Source organism: Corythoichthys intestinalis, chromosome 1, assembly GCF_030265065.1.
Source record: "Corythoichthys intestinalis isolate RoL2023-P3 chromosome 1, ASM3026506v1, whole genome shotgun sequence".
In the NCBI taxonomy this organism is placed as follows: Eukaryota; Metazoa; Chordata; class Actinopteri; order Syngnathiformes; family Syngnathidae; genus Corythoichthys; species Corythoichthys intestinalis.
The window spans coordinates 32,071,752-32,099,672 of record NC_080395.1 but is presented as its reverse complement, the minus strand read 5'-3'; the positions used below and the strand labels follow the sequence as shown (position 1 = coordinate 32,099,672).

The window sequence follows — 27,921 nt, the reverse complement described above, 5'->3', positions numbered from 1 at the left end:
TTTTCATTTGTAGAGCCCTATCAATGGATGAAAGACACAAAGCAATAACGCAGACATGGAAGCGACTGAGGTGTGCCACCACCATGTAAAAATGTTAAGGACTGGAAAACATTTTTATTCGGTCCAGAGGTAATATCAGCAGATACATAGTTATACTGTGATTTAATTTTTTCCTTGACTCGAAGTTCTCATATCTTATCAATTATCCCTATGGAAATGAATGGATTTACATTTGTTTAGGGTGCTCATTTAACTCATTGTCTGCCCTTGACGGCACTAGATGTCCAATCCATTTTGACAGGGTGGGCTAGCAGCCATCATTCACCCATCACTGCCAGCCCTTCTAGTCCAAATGGATTGGATGTCTATCACCATCAATGGCAGCTAATGAGTTAATACTTAAAAATAATTGAGCGATTCTAAAAACCGGATCATTTTTATCCGATTCCGATCCTCAAAAAAAAATTATCCCTACTAATCCCTAATTAAAATGTAATAAAAGGCAACCCCACCCCCCCCAAAAAATAGTTTAATGAAGCTCATTTGAAATGGACACACCCACGCTATAGCAGTTGAACATGGTCTAGGGAACGACTTCAGAAGCTCTGACTCCAACTCATGGTTGCCATTTCTTACGCGGTTAGCTTAATGTTAGCATCTTTTCCATAAACTCCATAAACTGTCCTGATCAATGAATGGTATGGTTCTTTTTGTCTCCACACTTCACTCGAGCAGCGTTATATCTGATTTTTTTTCCAAGTGAATGCTAACTAATGACAAAAAAAAAAAGACTGTATGATTAGGGCACTTGTAAACCAAGATAAGCTAGTTTAGGGTGACCAAACGTCCTCTTTTGCCCGGAGATGTCCACTTTTTACATCCTGTCCGGGGCATCCAGTGGGGTTTTATAAATTCATGAAAATGTCCGGTTTTCATTATTTTTCACTGGAAAAATTTGCGTGCGTTGAAATTGACTCACGCTTTGCACAAAATATTACGGTACTGTGCTGCCTGTGAAGTGTTCCCAGAGAACAAATTTGCGTGCACAGTCACAGACTGGCTTTATCATGGCGTCAACTATCTATTCTCATTCACAAACAAACCTTCGTCACGACGGGAGCTAATAGGCTATCTGTATGTACACTTGCTAAATTTACCTTTTGGCAACTGTTGACCTCTGTCGGGGCGTTGTACTATGTGATCTGTAAAATCCCGTTTGGTGTCGCATCGTTGCGTTGCCGATGACTGTAAACTTTCATAGAAATGTTTGATTTTTGCCTCGGCTACCTATGCTCGCTAATAGGGTAGCTGTCAGCGAGCTAAGCTGTGCTAGGCATTATTGAAATTTTAATTTTAAACTGCTGCGTTTGGAAACACGGTGGTTGAATTTTTTGTCAGTTTATTTCGGTTATTGTTTGCGTGCAATCTAGAACATTGAATGAGAATAATAGTTGAGTGGGAAAAACAATTTGTCAACGACAATTGTATTGGTAGTAATTTATAAAATTGTTAAGTTGGCACATAGCCAACTGTGTTTGTGTGTATTGACTGGACTACATTTCAATAGGTCTGCATCATATTATTGAAATATTTAGCTATTAGTTTTTGAACAACTTCTGTGGAATGATGACTTAATGATGACGTTGTTGACTATGATTATATATCATGGTGATGTTATTATCATTTGTTTCCTGGGGTTATAATCTGTGTATTTGTGGTAAAAAAAATAAAATAAAAAATAAAAAAAACATCAAATGTAAGGGCAAACCTAAATATCTAAACACCTTTGGTTGGTTCTGCTGTGCTCAGTAACAGAGAAAACAGACGTCAGAGCAGTGTTCCATCATGCCCCAAAGTGCAAAACAAACGAACAAAAAGAATAAAATGAGTTTTTTTTGTGTGTGCGGTTAAATTAGTATTGTTGTGAGGCTACGGTTTGATTTATATTATTTCACTAGAAAGAGAAATTACCGTTTTGTTAAAGCTGGGTTTTCTACAGAAGAGGTAATATTTAGAACATTATTTCAATTTTTTTTATTTGTACAGTAAGAATTGAAAAGATGGCTCTTATTTTGTTCAAGGATGATTCGCCAATACAGAAGAGGCATTTTTTTAAATCATTATTTACTTCCATCCCCACCCCTCCAAAGCCCCTAATATTATTGTTCTATTATTTTACGAATAATAAAGCCTGTTGAGTAACCTCTGATTATTTGAATTTGTGTCTTTGGCTATATATAGCTTTTTTCCTCTTTTTTTAAAATCCGAAATATGGTCACCCTAAACTAGCTTCCATTTCATTTAGTGAGATACCCCTGCTTTAGAATCATTAAATATTCATACCTCATACTCTTACACCCCTCATACCCTCCCTCATTGTATGAAACCATACACTGCAGGGATCAGATATGGATTTTTAATTTGTGCACAAAAGCCAGGTTCGAATTGGAAGCAGCTAGTACGCTAGAGTGGTTGCCAATGATCTGCACTGTCATTGAGGGGATAATAAACCGTGCCCGATTCAAAAGATTATTCCTCTGTAACCTATGGCAGTACTTTGCTCCCAAACAATTTATTCACTTTGTATTAGTGTTGCATCAAAACCATTTTCGGGCTCCCAATACCGATTCTGACTGAATGTGTCATATCTGGCGATAACGATACTGTACTGATGCCACGTTTTTTTGAAAACATACAAAATAATTGAATGTAAAAAATGAATGCTATTATGGTTTGTTCAGACAATGCTTAACAAACTTTGTGCCTACCTGGTATGTGTGACAATAAAAAATGAATGAATGAATATATTCCTCTATAATTTAAGACTTAAGATGCTTCCAATGGCCAAAATGTTGCTGGTTTTTCAATGTTTGTACAATTTTGTATGAAGCCTGATGCTCGTATTAAGTCCAGTCAGTGACATTATACCACATTAGTACTGTACATTGGCATAGCTCAAGTGCTAATCACCTATGTTGGAAAAGGACACAAGTTTGCTATCCTGCTTTTCCAGTTTCCCTTCCTTTTAACAAAACAAACATCTTTATAGACGCTCATTTCAATGTCAGTGTATATAAAAATTTAAAACCTGGCTGGAATTGCTGTTTAACTTCATCCACCAGTTAACGTTTATGACCATCCATCAAAGATATGACTGCTAAATGAGCATGTTCAACAACACTTACCAGAAGAAAAACTTATTCACCACCTATTTTTCCTCTTCTTCTTCTGTTTCTTCGGTGGTGTTGTGTTGTTGGTGGCCATCTTGGAAAGGGTGACCAGTGGTTGGAAAATATATCTACAAAGTACATGTAGCGCAGCATCCGCATGCTATTTCTTAGCATTAGCCAATATCAATACCTGCATTTTAATGCTGTATTGGGTCCCTTTCTCATATTCGTATTGGTACAACATTACTTATTAATGAAATGAGAAACATCTAAAATAAACCTTTGATTTTGCATGGGAGAAAGCTAACATCCAAAGTCATTCTTTACTGCAGCTTTAAATATAGTGGGTAAAAATGCCCTTTCACTAAGGAAAAGTCGGCGTGTGTGGGATAATGTGTAAATAGTGATAACCCATAAATTTCCCTTGCAAATGAAAATATTTTCCCCCCATGGAGGAATATTTCATGCAAGCTCCATGACCTTTGTGTTTGAATAATGCAATTCCCTTTGACATGTATTGTGTGTAACATACAATAGACAGTATTCTGCGATCTATGGTCATTGGAAAATATTTTTTGTTAAGCAAACATGATTTTAGGGCAAAGCCCTGTTCAGTATAGCTGAGACATTTATGTGGATGGGGGGCATGGCCTTTGTCATTTGGCCATTGAGTCAGTCCTGATAAAAAGCCAGTAATCCCCTTGAGGACTGGCTAAAGCTTAAATTTTGAGTCTAAAGAATGCTGACATCATGCAGAGGATCTGTGCTGTATTATATGTACTGCTGCAGAGCGCGTGTTCACGAGTATGCTATGTGTTTGTCGCCGAAAGGGAATAAGCAGTCCCTGTGAACGATTTTTAATTAACTGTACGACATGTTACATTTTTTGTGAAGCTACTGGAATGAGCACCTTCAAATCTGAGACTTTGGCCATCAGTTGGAAAAGGGTTCAGTCAGTTGGAACCAAGGGCGTAGGTTTGCATAGGGACGGTGGGGACATAACACTACCAACTTTGTAGGATGCTGAAATTATCCCCACCAACTTTGAAGCAACCTTGTTTATATTATGACTTCAGTTATATCGGTCATTTAAATAGTCCTTCTATATGTTGTGAGGATAGAATTGATCCTACCATTATTAAGTGAATTACAGTACTTTCATTATGTTCAGGCTCGGTCATTTAGATTGTCTTTCTATATGTTGTGAGGATAGAGTTGATCCTACCATTATTAGGTAAATTACAGTATTTTCATTATGTTCAGACTTGCATTGATCCCCTTTTCACTCGCTGAATGTGCCGGTCCATTTTTTTCCCTCGCACGTTTGATTGGCTCATGACTTTAACCCCCCCCCCACACACACACACACACACGCATTCTCAGCCCGACAGAAATACAACATGCCGCCTCCCCCGCCCCCTTCGAATACGAGGGATATTAGAATGTAGAATACAGAAGTAATGTAAAAAGACGTCAATATTGTGGAGGTGGGGAACACACCACTAATTTTGCATCTGCTACAGTGCTAAGTCAATTTTACTCACTTAGATTTCTTGACATAAGAAAAACAGCTAGCTCAAAATAAGACTAACAGACTTATTTTTAGCAAAAAGTTTGTATATTTAATCTTAAAAGAAAAACTTGTTCATCAGAAATGTTCTTGATGCAAGAATATTGTTCAAAACATTATTTGAAAGCAATTTTTCTCTTGATTTAGGTGAAAAATGACCAACGTTTGGATGTATGGGCTTAATGAAAACAAATACTGTAGTAATATTTACTTAAAGTAAGTGGAACAATCTGACACATTAATCTGTTAACTAGCCTTTAACACTCAAAACATGATGGGGGAAAATTATTTGACTTGATTTAACAAAAAAATATCAGATTAAGACGTTATAAATTTGCAGTGTGAAAGTTAGTCGAGGTCAATACAGATTTATTTTGCATTAATCATTAAGCCTATCAATTAATTCGGTTTATATTGGTGAGAAGTGTAGCCGTGACCCCCGTTCACCAAATATATTTGGTCTTATTAATGTCCTTTCCCAGCAAAAAGTGTACATGCAGATTAGGCTGTTATATCGTCCCTACCAGGGGTGAAAGTGGGCCGGAACGCACCGGATCGGCGTTCCGCCAAGAAATACGATGGCGGAACGCCGTTCCGGCATACGGTGCTTTGATCCCGAAAATATGACGGCAACTGTCAAAACCCAATGTTTAAAAAAAAAAAAAAAACTGCCACGCTGCCACACACGCATCTCCAATAAGAACAATCTACTAATGTCAGATTTACATACACAAGTGTTAACAATACATACAAGCCTAATAAAGAGCTTGCTTAGCGTCATCCGTTTTCACTGATTTTTATTATTGATTTATTCTACGTAGTTCTCCCCGTCTCTCTCTATCTGACAAGTCGCATTGCCTGTAGCCCTTTTCACACATATTACCAGGGAATTTTCCGTATAAGGTAACGCAGGATTTACTCTCGTCATTGCTTTCGTGCATGAAAAGATTCCGAGAATGAAGCCGGTTGGACTCTTTCACAGACTTGACCTGTGTTGCCCACTGGCACTCTCTGTGCGTGGAAGGCTGCTGGGCGATTTTATAACCTGGACATTACGTCATTTTTGGTCAGCATTGTCACAATGTTGGTCAAATCCTGTCGTGTTTTGTTCCGGAGGGAGCGTTCCCCGACGTGTAACTGCAACCAATTTAAGGTCATCAAGAGGTAAGATCGGGCTTTAAAAAATCCAGCCCGACCCGACCCGGGTCCACTGGTTTAATGCCCGACCTGCCCGAGCCCGATCAATTAACTTGATTTGCAGGCCCGTAAAAACCCCAAAATGTTATGTTTTATTTGTAGGCCCGCGCCCGGAAAAAAAACCCGAAATTTTATATTTTATTTGTAGGCCCAAGCCCGAGAAAAAAACCCCTCAAAATTCTATGTATTATTTGTGAGGAGGAAAGAGAAAGGATGCTCCAGTCAGACATGGACAGATCACTGCTTGCTGCTTGGAAAAACAGACTGGTTGCGTTTTGCGTGATCACATTTGGTGACAATGCCTGCGCATTAAAGCCTGTCTTTTGTAACGAATTCTCAGTTGGCAGAAAAAAAACGCAACTTTTCTTAATGTTTAAATAGTCTACATATTTTTTATGATCATTTTAAATGCATTTGCACAACGAAATAACGCTGGAAAAGTTTGTAAAATGTAAATAAACAGATGTGGTTTTGCATCGCAGAGGAGAAAGTAAAAAGAGGGCGCATGGCACGCTCTGGCTCTGCAATGACCATACAGCGCCTTGTCTTTTTTATCCAAATTATTTATTTGATAAGTATTCCTTTGTTTAACATCCGTACATCGTTTTGGTATACGTATATAAATATATATTTATTTTAAAAATTTAGCAAGAACCCCGACCCGAACGTAATGATTGACATTTTAATTTCATTATGTTTTCAGTTTAATTTAGCCATTATAGCCCTGCTTTCACACACACCAGGAGAAAACCAATGCAGGCATAGTGAGAACATGCAAACTCCACACTGGAAGGCCGGAGCCCGGGATTTAACCCTTGGTATCAGAACTGTGAGGGGAACGTGCTAACCACTGTGAAACCTGTTGTGTTTTATTGTGTGTTATATTTATAACTGTGCCAAAAGTTCTTGCATTTTGGTGGTTTTAGGAGGTTTAAGCCCCCCCCACACACACACACACGCACACACACACACACAAAAAAAGGGCTCTGTGGCAACTTTATGCGGGAGTTCCGGCAAGAAATTCTAGCCACTTTCACCCCTGGTCCCTACCAATATTGAGACTAAACCTACGCCCTTGGTTGGAACATCCGGGGATGAAATCCTGCCCCCAGTGAAGAAATTTCAAGCATCTTGTCCTCAGATAAACTAAGAATGATGCGGACGATCAACAGGTCTGCTTCACCGAATTGGGAGGAGCCAGTTGAGGTGGCTTGTGTATCTGTTTAGAATGCCTCCTGGACACCTGCCTAGTGAGGTGTTCCAGGCACCAGAGCAACCCACAACTACGGAGGGACTATGACTCCAAGCTGGTCCTCATGATGAGCTGGATGAAGTGGCAGAGTAAATAAATATCTGGGCTTCACTGACTCACTCACTTACTGATCTCCATTGTCAGACTTTGGATGAGTGCATGGGTCATTACTGTTTTAATGGGATTGTTACATTTTATTTGGTACTTTTTGCCCAGAAATATATATATATATATTTTACAATATGCATTGTGTGATTTTAATTTAAACAGCTTCATGTTGAGCTTTCCGAATATAGAATGATCCAGCGTAAGGGGCACGTTATACATAGATACAATACAAAGCAAAAGTATCAGGACATCTCAAGTCAAAATGTCATTTTTTTCCCCATTCGTTCAGAACAACAACATGTGCTTAATGTTCTTACTAAAAGCAGTTACACATGTCTTTATGGAGATGATGAAATTGTCCATATAGTGTATATGTGGATTTTCAGAGTGGAAACAAGAACACACAATGCTTTTATTTGTTTTCTCCTCATATTATGCTCTCCAGATCTTTGTGTCCAGTTCTCTGTGCATTGTTGTGTGTTCCTGGCCTCCCGCTGTCATTATCATCACGCATTTGGGACGTCTCCATGCTACCTGGGCTTGCCTCCTGTTTCATCAACACATCACTCCCAGCGCCGGCGAAAGATCCGGTTATAACCGTGTTCATTTCAGTGTCCGTGGTGGCTCGGGTGCTGCAGTGGAACCTGCGGAGGAGACCCTTGCGGAAGCGAATTGTAAAGAGGCCGTAGATGAGAGGGTCCAAGCAGGCGTTGACCAGGCCGAAGATGAACAGCAGGTGAGTGAGCGAGTGGGACACCTTTCCTTCCAGGTCGTCTGGGAAGAACCAGTACCACACGCCCAGCAGGTAGTAGGGAGTCCAGCAGATGATGAAGGACAAGACGATTACGACACTCATTTTTAGAGTCCTCATGCGAGCTCTGGGGATGTTGTTCTTGGAGCAGCGCAAATGTACCTCAGTGGAGGAAACTGGCAGGACAACTGAAATGAGTAATACAATTTTAGCCTATTGAAATGATTGTTTAAAACCCACCGTTATCCTTGCTCAGGCGTTTGGAAATTTCGATGAAGATCCTGGTGTAGCACGTGATCATGATAGTCAATGGCAGCAGGAACAGGCAAAAGAAGGTGAACATGTTGTACGCCGTCTCTTGCCAGTGGCTACCGAAACTTCCTCGTGTGGTGCACTGCGTGAAGTCCTTAGGATCCTTGATGGTCACGTTGTGAAACAGGAACATCTGAGTTGGTACAATTTAAGACATGTCCGTCTTAGGCAAACCTTGATATTTGCAACCAAATGTCTTAATTTTTTCCACATCCAGTTGGCAGGGCCGGCCCAGGCCATTTGGGGGCCCTAAGCAAAATAATGCAAAGGGGCCCATATTTTTGGCCCATCTTTTCGTCACAGTGTACTGTGAAACCCATACTTGCAATCCAACCCATACGTCCATATTTTGTATATTAATCAGATTTTTTGCACTGCATACTTCAAACTTCTCACCCAGAATGATTGTCAGTACTTACAGTAGATAGCACCAAAAGAGGAAAGAAAGAAGCTAAGGAAGAAATTTTATTTTTTTAAGCTTGTAATCAAGTATCAAAACTCACAAAGGTCAATTAAAGCAAACTGTAGTAAACAAAATAGAATATAAATTTTTAAAATTGCCAGATTGGGGGGCCCTCTAGTGGTCAGGGGCCCTAATCAGCTGCATAGTCTGCGTATAGCCTGGGCCGGCCCTGCCAGTAGGCTTAACTGAACATATTTGACATTTTTAATATTTTGCGTAAAATATATCCACAAGCGCACATAAAAACAGCACGCGTTTACCATGTCAAGTCTGCCTATGTTTTAAATGTTTTATGAAAATAGGATGTTGTGTGACCTTAAACATGAGGACTTCATTGTGTACTTTATTATTAAACCATGCCCGAGTGACTTCATGAAAACATTTTATTCTCAATGACACGGGTTTGGTATGAGTGCTTGGGTGCCTAAGCCAAATGAAGGTTAAAAACGTAAGTCAAGTTATAAATCAAAATGTTACATTATCATTACGTTATTTTTATGTCTGTGATGATGCACATTCACTCAATTCACTCTTTCTGCAACATATTAATAGGCACTTAAACATCAAAGACTTGATTAGCTCAGCTTAAAGGGATCCTCAGACCTAAATACTTGTAGACTCTAATAAGCCACAATTGTTTTCTTTTACTAAAATATGTTATTAGAAACATATATTATTGCCATTGATTTAAAAATCTTTAATATTCAAAACATGTTTTGACCCACGAAGGGTGCAATGTTTTACATGCGCAATGCACGCTGGGAGTGATGACGCGGTTGGCCTGGACTGGGAGAAACACTGTGCTACTTATTAAGTGAAGCTAGTATAACGACTGGTGTGATTTTGTCAAATTCTGCAGCTGGTCAGATTGTTTTGTTACAGAGATGTGGTATGAGTTCCTAATGTCGTACCTGCATCCAATTCCAGCTCATCAGCAGTGTCTTTAAACCGATCCTAGGCGGCTTGAATTGACCTCCTGCCATTTGACAGTTTGCATGGGAAACGTGGGTTTGAATCCCTCTGGAGACTCATTTACCGTAATTTCCGGACTACAAGCCGCTACTTTTTCCCCTCATTTTGGACCCTGCGGCGTGTGCAATGATTTGGCCAATTTGTGCATTTTTCTGACGGCCGCCCGGGGCGTTCGAGCATGGAATGTGGGAGTGAGACACATGGAATATAAGTGTCGAGGAAGACGCTTGTTTGCACTATGACCGGTGGTTTAACTTTGTACATTGTGCATGAACAGAGGTGGCGGACCCTCGTCTTTGTGCAGAGTAGAATTGGCAGATCTGCATCATGGAGAACGCTAGAAAAAATTAAATTGGCCATCTGAATTGTATGGGAAGTTTTGACGGCTCGCGGCGAGAGATCGTTTGACAAGACTTGCCTCATGCGAAGAGCAGCTATTGCACATGTATGCCGGGGGAGCCTGGCAGCGTGAAGCAGTGTGAAAGAAGTCCGCCATCACCAACGGGTTTCGAGGGGCCAGTCTGCTTCGTGCCGAAGAGGACAGCATGGGCTCAGGAGTGTATTTGCATCATTATCAATCATTTAGCCTATCAATTAATTAGGTTCTTATTGGGGAGAAATCTAACCCTGACGACCGTTCACTCAATTTTTTTTTGTCTTATTAATGTCCCGTCCCAGGCAAAAAGTGTACGTGCAGGTTATGCTGTTACATCGTCCCTACCGAGATCAAACCTACGCCCTTGGTTTCACACACAATTTCACACAGAGGAAGTCTTTCACTGAATTTAACATGCATGATTTTGGAATGCAGAATTAAAGAATCTGATTTGCTCATGGCGTAAATACGGGCCTATGGATCATTCCAGAATTAGAGGACGTATAACGCTCAACATGCAGAAAACCCTGTTACCATATTTTCATCATGGTAGGAGGAAGCAGTAATCATATACTACACTGGAATTAACATCAGTTTTCCAATATAAGGGGCTGAGTAAACCTATGTACTCGATTCTATTTTTCATAATAAAATAGCCTTGAATGAATGTTTCACTTTACCTTGCGCAATCCTATTTATGTATTTGATTAGTGTGAGAACTTTTTTTTTTTTTTTTTTTTTTTACTTATTTACATCAGTGAGTTTGTCTTCGTTAGCAGAAACAACTAGCAAAACAGTTCAATGCCTGAGAGAAAAGTTAACATTAGTATGGATTTGGAACCCTGTTGCTGTGGATATACCATGTACTATTGTATGCACCAAATCATGTAAAATAAATTTACTATTGTTCTTTAAAGGGAACCACGGACAAAAAGACTTGTAGTTCTTAAAAAATAAATGTTAGTACGAGTTATGGTAATTTGATATTCAAACCCCTCTTAATGTTTTCGTTTTTATCAAATTTGAAAAATTTTAACCAGTAGGTCGCCATTGCTGTTGACGACGCAATGAGGTGACGTCACTGGGCAGCACTGCCGTACTTCCACAGTGTCACTCGTTAGCTATGTAAACATGTCGTCCATTCTGCCTTTCCAATTTGAAACCCGTGCAGAAACGAAGAGCAGAACATCACTGTCGATATTTCTCAAAATAAGCAGCAAAAGCAATTACCGTACCGTACCGTTCTGCCTATAAGCCACGTGTGTCCACTTAGTAACAAGAGACATTGACAAAGAAATATACAGTTTTCAAAATTTTAATATCACACTTTAACTTTTCGTTCCAAACAGCGCCGGCAAACACAGCAGTTATATAGCAGCGGCATGGAAGTTACATAGCATCAGCATGGCGGTGCAGCACTAATTGTGCTGGTTAATAAAAACATAAAAGTCTTTCTTAGCAATCATCATCTTCTTCCTGTGCATTCAAACCATGGAAGTCTTCACCCTCAGTGTCGGATATGAAGACGCTCAGATGCACTTCGCCACGCACCCACTGTCTCTCCTTCGTTGTCGCCTTCAATGTCTCCCATAATGAGGCAAATTCACTCCTAGCCCGTGCTGTCCTCCTCGTAACGCAGCAGAATGGCCCCTTCAAAACCCGTTGGTGATGGCACACTCTTTCACAGCGCTTCACGCTGCCAGGCTCCCTCGGCAAACCTGTGCAAAAACTGCTCTTTGCATGCGGCGAGTCTTGGCAAACGATCTCTCGCCGCTCGTCATCAAAGCTTCCCAATACAACTCGGATGGCAAAATTAATTTCTTCGAGCATTTTCCATGATGCAGGTATGCCACTTATACTCATGCACAAAGGCGGATGCACAGCGCACAAAGTTAAACTACCGGTAATAGTGCAAACTAGCGTCTTCCTCCACACATATATTCCATGTGTCTCACTCCCACATTCCATGCTCGAGCGCCCCTGGCGGCCGTCAGGAAAATACACAAATTGGCCGCATCATTGCACACGCCGCAGGACCCAAAATAAAGGAAAGAAGTAGCGGCTTGTAGTCCGGAAATTACGGTACTCACTTTTTGCTTTAAATAAGTGTTGAGATTATTTTCAGATAGCTATTTTTCTTATCTCAAGAAATCTGAGTTGTGTTTTTGTCGGAGGTGTGTTTTTGCAGTGCATATGTATTGGTTTGGGTGGTAGACCGTTCGATTCAAACCTTTGTTTTCAAATACTACTAAAGAAATATTTTGAAAACTTCCAGAATAAATGTCTGCATTTTATCAGCAAATTTAAATTGGATTATTTGAACACAAATTATATTAACATACACAAGAAATACAGACTAGTTAATCAACTCTTAAGTACCCAGGAATGAAAAAATATATATAAACATTTGTCTTAATACTACTCAAAATTATCTGTCTAAATAAATATAACAAAAACTTCTTAGCCTGGGAATAACAAAAATAAATAAAAATGGAGCCTTCCTTCAGGAAAAGCACCACTGGTTTTGTCCACAAGCGCAGCCAAACTCAACAAAAAATGAAAGCTCCTTTGGGCTGCTTAAAGACCACATAAGTAAACTAAAATGAAAACTGGGGAGAAGGGGGAGGAAACCTTGGTTTACTACATTTCTTACAGCTGAGCAGAGTTCACTACAGTTCTCACAGTTTAATTAACGTTAACATAGTAGAAACACATACAGGAGGACACTTCCCCCTAAGCAGCTTCCTACTCAGGTTAGCAAGTTCACACAGTTTAATGTAATAGTAATGCTAAACTGTGATGCAGGTCGGACTTTCAGTAGCAAAATTGTGGTGTGTGTCCCACGTTCACAACAATGACTTTTTATATTACTTACAGCGGCTGCTGGCCCCAAAAAACTTCTAATATCCCTCCTCTTCAAAGCGGGCGAAGGAGGCAGCATGTTGCACGTAATTCTGTACTGTGAGAGAGTGTGTGTGTATATGTGTTGGGGGGGAGGGGGGGGGGGGTCAAGACAATTTAAATTAAATGTATGACTGAACTCGTTATAAAATGCACATAAGGTTGCTTAAAAGTTGGTGGGGACAATTTGAGCATCCTGAAAAGTTGGTCGTGTTTTGTCCGTACTGTCTATATGCAAACCTACGCCTTTGTGTGAAACATTCTTTCATTTAGGGCAGGGGTCATGAATTAAAAATCCTCTGGGTCCGAAATTAAAAAATTACATCAATCTCAGGTCCGAAATATTTTTAATGCTTCTTTGTTTTTTCCAAAAAATACAAACGTAGCGTAAAGATTACGTGGCCATGCTGATAATTACAACATTCAAAAATGTAAATAAAATATAAAAAATAAATGTATAGTAATAGTATATTATAATAGTATAGTAATAGTATAATTATAGTATAGATAATATTTGATAATAATTAATTAGTAATATACTGGACTGTCTCAGGAAATTAGAATACACAATATTCTAATTTTTTGAGACAGTCCTGTGTATATATACAGGACTGTCTCAGGAAATTAGAATACACAATATTCTAATTTCCTGAGACAGTCAGGAAATTAGAATATTGTGTATAATTTCCTGAGACAGTCAGGAAATTAGAATATTGTGTATTCTAATTTCCTGAGACAGTCCTGTATATATACACAGGACTGTCTCAAAAAATTAGAATATTGTGTATTCTAATTTTCTGAGACAGTCCAGTATAATAAAGCGATCATATTGAGCCCTTAATTCCGCTATTTTTTTTGAGAACAGATGGCAGAGTTCATAGGGAAACTTTGCGAAAAAGCTGCATGCTTCGTCTCATAGTGCTTTTTCCATTGCTGCTTTTTACAAGCGCTATCGTTGTTCGGCCATTCCTTACTACGCGGCGAAACGTCTACACAACGCTCAGCGCAAGCATCCGCACGCATGCGCACATCGGTCAGAAGCGGCGAGTACTCACTATTTTTGTTTTTATTTAGTTTTTTAGAACCTTTTCATTGCCTCAAAAAAACTTTTTGCATGTATTACTCTCTCATACTTTTAACCATTGTGGTTTTTTGTGTTAGCTTTGAAGCAGTTGACCACATTAGTCACGTAGCGTATTTAAACCGTCCTTATTTAGTATAACTGCATTTAAGTATTTTCTTAAGGCATTTTTAGTACGTTTTGCCTGTATGCATCCAAACAAAACAAGTTTAGCGTGCACGGTATTACTTTGGGTGTCAAATTCGACTAATGTAGGACGTTTCGCCGATGTAGCAGATTTTGGCAGAACACCGTCTCTGAACAGATGAGGCATGATGGCGGTCTTGTGCTGCCGCTAGGTCAAATGAACAAAAATGTGTTGGTCTACTCCTCCTTAAACACTCTGTTTTCTGCATCATTCTTGCAAGTTTTGAGCACGCCATTTGCCGTACCTTTTCGCCTCTTCCTCCAACTTCATTCGGCTCAGTTTTTGGCTGTCACTCCGCGGAGTCTGGAAAGCGAGTGTGAGACACGCTGTTCTAAAAATAACTTTCAAATGCTTCACTCCCATTGGCTGGCTCACGCGCGTCACCGCTAAGGTTTTTTTTTTGTTGCCCAACTCCGCTCTGCAAACCCGCAGAAAAAAATGATTTTTGTTGTTGCAACGTGTATTAGTCCGGACACCTTGAGATCCGGTCCATACGGCTTGGGGGTCCGGAACCGGACCGAGGACCGCGGTTCCGTGACCTCTGATTTAGGGTATACCCAACCGTTTTAAGTCAAATGGGATAGCCCCCAGTTCACCTTTTGACCTTAATGAGAACAAACATAACTGAAAATTGCATGAGGAAAGACTAAATTGTTCTATGGAGAGTATGAATGTTAGTTCAATGAGTTTTCTTTATCCTTTTAATCCTCTTTTCTTTTTCAATTAATTGCCACAAATGTAGGAAGTTATTTTTGGCCTTCTACTGAGTGGTTGTTCAATTTGATTTTCAGTGAGCTGACCTGAGGAACAGACAGCAGAACACTCATGGTCCACGCCGCCGCCAGCATGCACCTGTTCCTCTTCCGGGCTTCGTTGATGGCCAGTGGGTTGAGAATGGCTGACTGGCGGTCCAGGCTGATCACCACGGTGACAAAGGCGCCTGAGTACATTGCCAGAAGCTTGAGGAACATCAGGAGCCTGCAGGCAAAGTCACCTGCCAGCCACTGCACCGTTATGTTCCACGCAGCGTCTACCGGCATCACCACAAATGTCACAAGGAGGTCGGCCAGCGTTAGGTTGACAATCAGAACCCGGACGTGGGATTTGCGTTTGCCGTCTACATAGGCCGCACGAAGCACAGCAAGGTTGCAGAAGGTCGACACACCACACAGGATGAAGGTGACAATCACCCGGACTTTAGCAGCGGTGGTAAAGGTGGGCAACTCCAGGCACGGCAGTGACGCGTTACAACTACCATTGCCGACTTGGAGCTCGCCGGATACCTGATACAGTCTAGTGGCCATTTTCCAGAGGAAGATGCATTCTGCTTAACCAAAACAAGAAATGAAATGTAAAGACTTTTTTGTTTATGTAAAAGAGACATCTTTGCTCAATACTAACACTGTACATATTAAATCTACGACTGAAGCCAAACAACCCTTAACACTCAAATTTAAATTAAAGAACAACAATGGGACCTAAATGAACCCCAATAAGATTTCTTTGGGATTTAGCAGGAAACTTCAGTACCTGGATAAAAAATTTCAAATGACGTATGACTGCCCAGTACCCAAACAAGATGCAACGTTGCCATCTTTTGGATAACTTGAGTAGCTACGACAGTTAATCAATCCCCAATTAAACAATGAGCACCGAGACAAAAAATAAAAAATCAAGCTCTGAGAATTGATATGTATACGTCCCTAGAATATACCAACCAAATTTCATTCTGATCCGTCCATGCATATCGAAGGAGTAGCCGTTTTAGTTAGTGTGTACACCAAGAAGAAGAAGAACAACAGAGCAAGTGGCTTTTTCAGCCCTCCCTCTGGGTGGTCTAAGAAACAAATCCTCGACCACGAGAAAAGCATGTAAAAGCCATAGACTTCATAATGTATTGACGGGGCACGGGGCCGACTCATAGGGGGCCTATCTCCGTCAAAGCTGACTGAGTGGAAAGACATAGAGCTTTTTATGTTAAAAATTCTTGTGAATAAATGCTTAAATCCCTGAACTTTATAGATATGGATGTAAAACAGTCTCGATTCTTGGTTAAAAGCACCAAAAAAACTTACAGGTAGCATTTATTTTACGTAAATATTGCGAACTATGAGGCTAGTCAGTAAGAAAATTTGTGTGTGCCATATGTAAACAAAGAGATTTTCCCAATGAAAATTATTGTGAATAAATGCTTAAATCCCTGAATTCTTTATAGAAATTGAAGGAATCTGACCTTCTAGCGGTCTAGCCAGATTGCCGGAACCACGCCAGCTGACCCGCCGGACCCGCGCTGGCGCAGATCCAATGGTCCGGGCCGGGGGGACCCCGGCAATCCGGCCAGAAGGGCAAACTCCGCGCGTTCACCTTAGTCTTAACCCTTTGTACGGACTCCATCTTGAGAGGTTTAAAGAAGGCTCACCGAAAACAAGTTGGCAATTTATTCAGATTGACAGAGATCAAAACAACAAGGCGAAACGGAAAATACTAAGGCGAGGAGGCAAACTCGTCCCAAGGTCACCATATCAGAAGTTCCTGAGAAAAATGACAACGCTTAGTTAAACATTCAGTCTTTTGAAGGCTGTCGCGGGGCGGGCCGTGGGCAGGAAGAAGGGTGTGTTTGGGATAATTGTCTGTTTGTGGATTGGCCAGGAGGATTCGGGAGTTACTGTTGTCCGGGCAACGAGGATGTGGATTTTGCCAACTCATTGTCAACGGGGCTCTCGGAGTCTTGTCAGTCGTGTTATCAGTTGGATATAGGGCTTTCTCCTGTGTTCCTTGTGTTAGGACAGACCGTCCCACTATTTGTTGTGGACTGTCCGGGAGAACTGACTGCGAGACTTGGTGGTACAGACGTAGGTTTTTCCAGCGTCAATCTTGCTCAGTTAGTTGTATGACGCACGTGCTGGGCTTCCGAGATAAGAAGGTGTTGTTTATCCCTTATGCCCTATATTCTGCTTGTTTTCCTTAACTATGGTATAAGTGCTATTTATTTTATATAGGGGGTGTTGGAGTAATGCAAACAGTTAGACGGTGCCTAGGAGTAAAGGTACTATCTCCTTCAATATGGATGTAAAAGAGTCTCGATTCTTGGTTAAAAGCAAAGAAACTGTGCAGGTAGCATTTATTTTACGTAAATATTGCGAAGTATAATGCCAATGCTGTAGCAGCTAATTTCTACCATTGATTTTTTTCACGTTTGAAAATGCATGCATGTTACGAAAAATATGATAATTACCTTGAATCCTCGAACAAATAACTCCTGAGACAATCCTTCCTGTTTGTATGCAGTACAGCTTTCATACTTGTTCAACCTAAATCCAGCATTAGATCGCTGCATGTGACCGACTGCTAAGAAATGAAGAGAAATGTTGGACTGACCACTTAGGGGAGGCATGACGCAGTGAATGGGGAATGTGTCATGTCAATACATTATGAAGTCTATGGTAAAAGCTAAGATTCATTCATTTTGAATGACGAGCATGTTATAGATAACTCGATGTAGAAGATTTTTTTTTTTTTTAATGAATCAATGTGGTCATCTATTGTTCAAAAATAAATGACCAAACTTTTGAAATAGTTAAGTGGGGAAATGAATGAAACGGAGACCAAAGTGGATATTCTTCGCAAAACAATCATTAACTTGACCAAGGCCAGGTATATGTACAACATTTGAAGAGTGTGTTGTGGTAGTTACTATAACAGGAAATGTTATTTTTAAAACGCTTATTGATGGCAACAAAGGTCCTATTTTATTTGAACTGGGAACTAGAGTTCATTAAACATGCTGTAATTTTGCCTATTAGTAATAGTATTAAATATCAATTTGATTTTGGTAAAAAAAAATATCATTGCAACTATATTCCTGACAGAGCATCTTAAATATAGTAGAAAAATGTACTTCTACTACAAAAATGCCACCTTAATTAGTCCTACTAATTAAACAATAGTCTCAGATCAAAGTGAACTTCAACCATTAATCAAATCACAAATCTAGTGTATTCCTAATCTTCGGAGAAAAGGGAAAATACATGCAAATTTGTACTTACCCGCAGTGTAGAAATGTTTTTCTGACCATGCCCTGTAAAGATTGCGATGAAGCCCTCAGGGAGTGAGAGAAAATAAGCTTTTGTTAATGTTGTAAATATTCAAAGCCTTTAAATGAAATAGTCAGTCCAGCATAAAGAGCTTCTCTTTGAATGCATGCACGCAGGCTCACTCACCCTCCACATGCATCCTGTGAGCCAATGAGGGAAGAGCAAAGGTGTGGCCTCACCTCTTATCATGCCCGAAATATATACAGCGCTGTACATATATATTACATTAAAAAATACCCTGTTAATGATGCATGATAAAGGATTATTTTCCATCCATCCATTATCTGCTGCTTAATCCGGGCTCGGGTCGCAGGGGCAGCATCTTTGGCAGGGAAGCCCAGACTTCCCTCTCCCCGACCACTTCAATCAGCTCCTCCGACGGGATCCCAAGGCGTTCCCAAGCCAGCTGAGAGACATAGTCTCTCTAGTGTGCCCTGGGTCATCCCCGGGGCCTCCCGCCGGCGGGACATGCCTGAACACCTCTCCAGGGAGGCATCCAAGAGGCATCCGAATCAGATGCCCGAGCCACCTCAGCTGACTCCTCTCAATGTAGAGGAGTAGCGGCTCAACCCTGAGTCCCTCCAGGATTACCGTGCTTCTCACTCTATCTCTAAGGGAGAGCCCGGACACCCTGTGGAGGAAACTCACTTCAGCCGCTTGTATCCGGGATCTTGTTCTTGCGGTCACGACCCACAGCTCGTAACCATAGGTAAGGGTGGGAAAGTAGATCGACTAGTAAAGCGAGAACTTCACCTATTGGTTCAGCTCCTTCTTCACCACAACGCACTGGTGCAGAGTCCGCACCAATGCAGACGATGCACCGATACACCTTTCGATTTCCCGCTCTCTCCTCCCCTTACTCATCAACAAGACCCCAAGCTACTTGAACTCCACCACTTGGTGCAGGATCTCATCCCCGACCAGGAGAGGGCACGTCAACTATTTCCGAGTGAGGATCATGGTCTCGGATTTGGAGGTGCTGATCTTGATCCCAACCGCTTCACATTATGCTGCAAACCGCTCCAGTGAGAGTTGGAGATCACTACACGATTTCCAAATCAGAGGGGTCAATTTGCTTCAATACAATAAAATCAGGGCAGCCATCAAAAGCAAATTCCCATCACTAACGGGTACTTTAGATCCACCACCCTTCGTAAATAAAATAGTAAACATCCTCAACAAAAAAAACAAAAAAAAAAAACTTTCAAAAGTATATAAAGCGTTCTTACGCAACAACTCTACACGTTTACCAATTGAAAAATGGAGTAACGACCTTTTGGTAACATTAGATAATAATTACTGGACCCACATTTGTACAAATATATTTACAATGACTAAGAATAAGAATCTTCAACTTATACAGTTTAAAATATTGCACAGATGGCATATTACTCAGTCTAATATGTACAAAATGGGGTTTTCCCAACCCGACAAATGTACAAACTGTAACAAAGATACATCGGATACATACTTGCATGCTTTATGGCAATATAATCTGGTGCAACAGTTCTGGTTGCAGGTAACGAAGAAACTCTCATCCCTTATGAACCGCAGGATTCCATGGTCTCCAAATCTTTGTCTGCTTAGCGATCTGAACACAGTGAATATCTCAAATAATCAAGCCCATCCACTATTGGTAAGTTTTAACGATAGCCAAAAAAACAATATTGCTTAATTGGAAAAATTAACAAAATATTAACATGAACCAATGGCTAAATCTAATCATTGAATATATAACATTAGAGAAAATATCTGCAAAACAGACAAATAAAATGGACAGCTATAAACAACAATGGGAAACAGTTGCTAGAATGATGAACGTAGAATAAGGATTCTCTCTTGCCTGCGAAGGAATGCCACAGCAGCAATAATAATGTATACATACATTGATATGTGCGGGGTGTCCCGGCAGGACGTATGCACCCCTTTGCAGCTGATAACTTGACAGGTTCACACTTGAACTGCAGTTTTGAACTGCAGTTGCATTATCTGTATAAATGACACTTGTCCACACCCTCAGTCAGTCACACTCCAAACTCCATTATGGCCAAGACCAAAGAGCTGTTGAAGGACAACGCAGACAAAACTGTAGACCTGCACCAGGCTGGGAAGACTGAATCTGCAATAGGTAAAACGCTTGGTGTAAAGAAATCAACTGTGGGAGCAATTATTAGAAAATGGAAGACATACAAGACCACTGATAATCTCCCTCGATCTGGGGCTCCATGCAAGATCTCACCCCGTGGCGTCAAAATGATAACAAGAACGGTGAGCAAAACCCCCAGAACCACACGGGGGGACCTAGTGAATGACCTACAGAGAGCTGGGACCACAGTAACAAAGGCTACTATCAGTAACACTATGCGCCACCAGGGACTCAAATCCTGCACTGCCAGACATGTCCTACTGCTGAAGCCAGTACACGTCCAGGCCCGTCTGCGGTTCGCTAGAGAGCATTTGGATTATCCAGAAGAGGACTGGGAGAATGTGATATGGTCAGATGAAACCTAAATAGAACTTTTTAGTAGAAACACGGGTTCTCGTGTTTGGAGGAAAAAGAATATTGAATTGCACCATACCCACTGTGAAGCATGGGGGTGGAAACATCATGCTTTGGGGCTGTTTTTCTGCAAAGGGACCACAACGACTGATCTGTGTAACCACAAAAACTGATCTGTGTAAAGGAAAAAATGAATGGGGCCATGTATCGAGAGATTTTGAGTGAAAATCTCCTTCCAACAGCAAGGGCATTGAAGACGTGGCTGGGTCTTACAGCATGACAGTGATCCCAAACACACAGCAAGGGCAACAAAGGAGTGGCTTCGTAAGAAACATTTCAAGGTCCTGGAGTGGCCTAGCCAGTCTCCAGATCTCAACCCCATAGAAATTCTGTGGAGGCAGTTGAAAGTTCGTGTTGCCCAACGACAGCCCCAAAACATCACTGCTCTAGAGGAGATCTGCATGGAGGAATGGGCCAAAATACCAGAAACAGTGTGTGAAAAGCTTGTGAAGAGTTACAGAAAATTTTTGGCCTCCGTTATTGCCAACAAAGGGTACATAACAAAGTATTGAGATGAACCTTTGGTATTGACCAAATACTTATTTTCCACCATGATTTGCAAAAAAATTCTTTAAAAATCAAACAATGTGATTTTCTGGGGTTTTTTTTCACATTCTGTCTCTCATGGTTGAAGTTTACCCATGTTGACAATTACAGACCTTTCTAATATTTTCAAGTGGGAGAACTTGCACAATTAGTGGTTGACTAAATACTTATTTGCCCCACTGTACTTCCAGTACCATTTGATAACTAATCTTCTTCCAAGTTTAATCGGGCTGCCATCATTGATTAAATGAGTTTAATCTACAAAGAAATCCATTGATAATTTGGTTGCCAGCTGCTGGGGAGTGTATGCATTTTTAAGGGCAAAAAGTGACAAAATAATCCGAAAATACAATGGCATTGCCAAAAAATACAAAAATATTTACGTTTTATACTCCGCAACCTTCCTGGAAAGAGCGGAAGTGGAAGTACTGTACTGTACAGTACTGTAACATGTTTGGAACTTTTGTTCAAATGATAACAACAAAAAAACAAAAACTTTTTTTCCGGAATGGGATCGGGACTTGGTATCGGCAGATTCTGAAAATCAGGTGACTCGGACTCAGGTGCAAAAATATGCGAACGGGACATCCCTAAGTTTTATAATACATAAGAGCAGCAGTGTTATTTATGGAGAATTCCAGATGATTCCAAAGAGTTCATATGTCCTGGCGACCGTTTTCTTATTCATAGTATATGATGACATGTTGGCCAAAAGTATTAAGATTACTTACCAATACATATTGTATACAGAAAGGGAATCTAAATATATTATGGGCTTATAATAAATGTATCTATGAGTCTGGTCTTTCTTTCTCTTAAACAGGGGTGTCCAAACTAAGGCAGCCGAGCCAAGTGCGACCCACTGCTTAGTTTTTATTGGGTCAAAGCAAATTATGAAAATATCACTTATTATGGACCCGCACAAGAAGCTTCAATTCAGCCTACATTCTCTTGCACTTCTCAACTTTAACACTATATGGAGCTAGTAACTTAAACAGTGCTTTTCCATCATGTTTTACTGGCATTGACAGATGTCCATCGCTTCTAGCCCCCCAATCAAAATGGGTTGGAAGTCAATGGCAGCAATTCAGTTAATACTTAAAAATGAATACATTTAAAAAAAAAAAAAAAAATACTATGTTTTTTTGCCTGATTCTGAACTCTGTTAAACAAATCAAAGAGGAAGGATTTCATGTTGTTTCATGTTGCTAGGGCTGCAGCTATCGAATGTTTTAGTAGTTGATTAATCGATGGTATAGTTAGTTCGAATATTAAAGTAGTCGGATAAGGAACATGAAAAATTAAAATAACTGTGCTGAGCCTCAAACGTTGTAAACAAATTTTTAAAAATGAGGATCTGTACAAAAAAAGAACAATTGACTAACTTACATAGAAAAAGTCTGTGGCCCTGTGTCGGCGCCCGCGTGGCGTCTCCGCTCGTCTGCGTGGCTGCTGCACGCCCGGCTGGATGTTATTGGGCGCGCTCGGGCGGGGGGGTCACGGTGCCGGGATTGGCGATGGGGCGGCGTAGGGTCGGTCGCCAACGGGCTTACACTCACAGGGGATTCACACGATTACTGGGTTCTAGATCACAGAGATGATTTGTGTACACTCTATTCCTTTCTATCACTTAGCTTATAGACTCCCCCACCTTCTTCCCTCTCTTTCCCTGGTCAACAGGCCCCCCACATGGTGTCAACCGGAAATACATTTAGCTGACGATAGCACCAACATATTAGTAGTTAGTGTAGTTAGGCGTTCAATGTATTTCTTGATGTTGTTTGTGTTTCTTCTCTTTCTTCTCGTGTTTCTTTTCTTCTGTTCCCCCATAACCCCTTCCTGTTCACTGTTTTGTCATAATAAATTAGGTATGTTGAATGATCACAAAGGGAGTATGTCAGACTCTCAATGTGAAACATTAAAACTGTTCAGACTATCCGGGCACTTAGACTTCCATTCTCCGTGTCAAACAGCTGAACGGGACAGGTTAAGAAAAGAAAAAAAAGTCCGCTAGCTTAAATGCTATAAGATGCTAAAGTTTTTTTCCAATGCTCTTATAAAATGGTTCAGACACATATTCCCACAAAAATGGCTAAATATACCTATAAATTAAATTATGAATGCATTAAAAAACATTAGCTCAAACAAAAACTTAGCTTACGTTGGACTTAACAGGGAGCAGTTTGATTCAGCCATGTGAAAAGAGGTAGACCAGAGGGCAGTGTATTCACCCTAATCAATAAAATTAAATGCAAACACTTTCAAAATGAACCATTACAACGCCACTTTAATTAATCTAATACTCGAAGCAAAAAAATTCAAATATTTTTTTTCTAATCGAATACTCGAGCTAATCGATTAATCGTTGCAGCACTACATGTTGCCCTTTGATTTTTCTGAAAGCGGCATTCAGAGAAATACATTTGGACACCCCTGACTTATAATGCTGCAGTCTCCTCGCCGCCAGCAACATGAAGAAACAACACTTTGGCTATCACTCTGCAATCTCCTTGCACGCCGGATGTGCTTGGCAGGATTAATTCCCCTGGTTGCATTCACAGTAGATGGTTAGGGAACACGCTGACCCAAAACACGTGTTATCTTATACAAAAGATGTGTCGCATTACTAAGTAGATATACTGGACTGTCTCAGGAAATTAGAATACACAATATTCTAATTTTTTGAGACAGTCCTGTGTGTATATACAGGACTGTCTCAAAAAATTAGAATATTGTGTATTCTAATTTTCTGAGACAGTCCAGTATGTGATACTGTTTCAGCTGTTCTATGTGTCTTGTCATCACAATCAGGTTGCTTTTCGGCTTCTATTGTGGTTTCGTGAAGGTCATGAAATACACGAAAAGGTTACCCGTTATTGCAATTAGATATAAGAGATAAGGCTCTGCAAGAGGACGGTATGGTAAGCTCGTGGTTAGCTTGATGCCTCACAGTCCTGAGGTACAGGAATTCATATCCGGCTTCCTCCTTCTAATTCAACTCCATAAAATATCCTATTGTATTTGTAACCCACTGACTCACGTACAGTCGTCACATACAATCCATCGTGTTTGTTCACTAGCCTGGAATATGGTCCATTTCCTCACCAAGCCAAACAACTCTTATCTTTCCTCAAATTCAGGCGGAGCTCAATTCATATGCTATACTTAAGTAATGTCATTGCAATTCAACAACTGTTGAAATCACTCTTACCCATCATAGACTATTATTAGAAGGTGTTGGCCAAAATGCCCTCAGTTTATATTACACTTCTAATTGTAAAAACATGGATAAAGCAGCCAAAAGTTTGCTAGATAGCAATTATATGAATAGTATATCATATCATTGTATATGAAATTTCCAGGGGCCCCAGGCATTGGACTATGTTTGCTTTATTGTAAGTCTGTTCCTTCTGTTGACACAAATTTTAAGACTTATTCCCATTAAATAGCCGCATCAACACAGGCCAATCTGGTGGAAAGGCCATTAGTTAATTGGCATTGAAGGCGCGCATGTGTGACATCATCACTTGGCCTTTGGCTACATATTGCATTAGTGGTACTACTCAGGCGGAACTAAAGGATTAAGAGGCAGAACGTGAACAACGGAGTAAGAGATATGAGTGACATGAGAATGGAGGCTGAAAATCAAGTGATTCAAATGTAAAGATGGCATAATTGGGTAAAGATCATTAATGTGTGCAGCACTAGGTTTTTCAGTTCAGCCATTTAAACAAACACAATCATCTTCTTGCGATTGCAATCCAAATTGGGTTAATGATAACGAGGATGACTCATTCACTCCTACAGATGTGAAGAAGGCAGCAGACGCTATTTGTAAGTAACCCAAAATAGCGAGAATATAATTAGGGTAATAATCTTGTTTTACATAATGGAGCTGTGTGACCAGCAGGCCATACTTCACCCACACACGATTGAAATACTGTATCGTGTTTCATTGAAATATGACTAAAATTGGTCAATAATTTTGATAAATAAAAATGCATATCCATAACTTTAATTTACTTCGTGCTAAACTCAGGGCTGAAAATTGGCTGGAATGGCATTCCGATAAGAGATTTGGCGCCGGAATGGTCCTTTGGTCCCGAAAATATGACTGCAACTGTCAAAACCCCATGCTAAAAACATCCTGCCTGGCTGCCACACATGCATTTCCAAGAGGATAACAATCTATTAACATCAGATTAAAATATGGCGGAAAACACTAAGATGACTTGAAGTTCTGCTCTAAGACCCCCAATTTGGGCAAATTTCAAAATTGTCCAATATGCATGTGTGATCATCATTGGAAAGCTTAAAATCTCAATTTTCTGGGGGAAGAAAAATTTTGGACAGGAGGGCATTTTTAAAATAAAATGTTTTTTAAACAGTAAAACCCTATATGGAGGTGAGAGCACGCGAGAGCGGAATTACAGACGCCATAAATTTAACGACATATTATTGCGTACTTACCTTGTTTCGATCCAAAAACTCCATGTCACATGTATAACTGAGTATCAAGACACAGCTGTGAATGGCCACAGCTGGATTTTGGGGGGATTTTATGGGTGAAACATGGTAATACAATAAGGGTCGCAATGCAGTAATCGCTGACATCAAGGAGTGATTGAGATTTTCACATATTTTCCCTTTTAAACGTTTTTTTTTTTTTTTTCTCAAATTTTCTTTGTTTGGATCGATTATTTATCATCTAACATATCGGGGAAAACGCAACAGTAACAAAAAAAATACGATTTAGCGATAGTTATGAGGTAGATATCCGTGACTTTTTTACAGACGCCATTTTTTTGTTTAAAAGTTTAAAATATGCGATTAAATAATTTTTTTAAACTTGTTTTTTTTTTTTTAAACAAAATATTAGACATCAATTAATGATTCTAAGCTAAAAATGACAGACATTTTGAATAATAAATATAATCACTTACCTTGTTTTCATGGCTGGGTTGAAACAAAAACGGTTGCGCGACGTCTGTAAACGGGGGTTTCCAGGGTAAAACTTGCAAATTAAAAATAGTTCGGGGGCTTAATGCGCCATGAATCTGCTATGGTAACATATAGACATATTGTTCAATCAAACGCAACAGTTCTTTTGGCTTAAAACAAAGCAGTTTCTTTTAAAGAGGAGTGCAAGAGCAGAAACTGCTTTTTTCAGTCTTGTCTGTGTTTTCCGCCATATACAAGTGTTAACAATAGGGTTTAGCATCGATGGGATCCGGGACTAACACTCCGGTTTCCTGGAACCGTTGGAATTTTTAAAATTTTGATTCCGTCGTAATGTCTAGAGTCGTTTCTACAAGTTCCATAGCAGCAGTGTTTGATCGGCATGTTCTTTTTTGAAAGATGACCGGAGAAAACAAGCAGAAATAACATGGTTTGTATGCGAGCGCGTGTCTATAATGTCCCACTTCCGCGTTACGATAGCGATGTCACGGCCATAAAATAGCATTCGTGCGGTAGGCTATTGGCTAACATACTGACATGTGATCAGCATAGATAGTTAGCTCTGATAGGTTCAAATGACCATCTTTTCTGCAACAGCAAAAAAAGAAAAAATGAGATAGCTTGTTGAATTAATGTGACAAAAAGGGGGGGAGGGTCGGATCTTTCAGAGAAACGAAAGAGTTGAAGAGGCTTATTTATTAAAATGTATTTGTTTGATGGGGAGGTTCAGAACATCTTCCATGTCAATGTGCACTTTGGAGTTATTTTTGTTCATTTATTTTAGGCTACTTATGTATTTCCTTATCATTTACACAAACATTGACTGTTTTAATCTTCAAAATATATTACATTTCACTGTGCATAATGTAAGTCATGTGTATTTATTTTTGTGAATGTATGTTACTTATTATTATTTGGGAAAAAAAATATGTAAATGTTTATATTATCTTCCATTTAATGTAAATTCTATGTTCTTAAGTAATTAAAATTGAGGTTTTGCATTCCGATGTGGAGAAATGAGGGGGAAATAAAAATTAGGAGATGGAGGTTGGGTTTACTGCTGTTTTTGTTAACTGTCATATTACAAATGATTGAAAAATGCCATTTTGAATGAAAATCAATTTCTCATGTTTGCCTTGTGATAGTACGTATGTGTAATGCAGTAGCCTAATGCATGTGTAAAACCATTTTGTGTGTGTTCATGTGTTAAAGGTATAACTATGCTAAAGCATTTTTCTCTTCATTTCAGTGGTTTGAGGAAATTTATGCAAGAAATTCTAACTAATTTCGCCCCTGGCTAAAATACTATGAAAATGGCTGAATGCCTTCAACCCTAATTGATTTTTTAAAGAATGCGCTACTGGTAAAACCCTATAGAGGGCGTCTTGCACACACACACCTACCGAAGCCGCATGCCTGATG

At 40.0% G+C, this 27,921-nt stretch overlaps 2 protein-coding genes across 6 annotated transcripts in view; one reads left to right on the top strand and one right to left on the bottom strand.

Moving 5' to 3' along the window:
• Positions 1 to 16,119, top strand: part of wdr93 (WD repeat domain 93) — a 36,827-nt gene extending 20,708 nt beyond the window's left edge. For 2 of the 5 annotated variants that reach the window (XR_009064759.1, XR_009064756.1), the window contains 3 exons: positions 14 to 129; positions 7,743 to 8,033; positions 15,132 to 16,119. Coding sequence is in view for 2 of the 5 variants with exons in the window: in XM_057849599.1 (XP_057705582.1) it covers positions 14 to 89 (76 nt within the window). In the remaining 3 variants the exon portion in view is untranslated. Of the gene's footprint in view, positions 1 to 13; positions 3,251 to 7,742; positions 8,324 to 15,131 lie in introns of those variants that run through there. The other 3 variants (XR_009064757.1, XM_057849599.1, XM_057849587.1) reach the window with 3 other exon arrangements.
• Positions 7,411 to 18,526, bottom strand: LOC130923701 (putative gonadotropin-releasing hormone II receptor). Its single transcript, XM_057849615.1, has 4 exons — positions 18,387 to 18,526; positions 15,141 to 15,664; positions 8,289 to 8,493; positions 7,411 to 8,224 (listed from the first exon to the last, which is right to left on the bottom strand). The coding sequence occupies exons 2-4, from the start codon at positions 15,642 to 15,644 to the stop codon at positions 7,725 to 7,727; spliced, it is 1,209 nt and encodes a 402-aa protein (XP_057705598.1). The 5' UTR covers positions 15,645 to 15,664; positions 18,387 to 18,526; the 3' UTR covers positions 7,411 to 7,724.
• Positions 18,527 to 27,921: the final 9,395 nt, after the last annotated feature.

What these genes read in the sequence shown, in the direction of transcription:
- LOC130923701 (XM_057849615.1), bottom strand. Translation starts at nt 15,644, where the DNA reads ATGGCCACTAGACTGTATCAGGTATCCGGCGAGCTCCAAGTCGGCAAT. An exon ending in TTCTGCTGTCTGTTCCTCAG is followed by an intron (nt 8,494 to 15,140) that starts GTCAGCTCACTG and finishes GTACCAACTCAG; the next exon opens with ATGTTCCTGTTTCACAACGT. An exon ending in ACGCCTGAGCAAGGATAACG is followed by an intron (nt 8,225 to 8,288) that starts GTGGGTTTTAAA and finishes TTGTCCTGCCAG; the next exon opens with TTTCCTCCACTGAGGTACAT.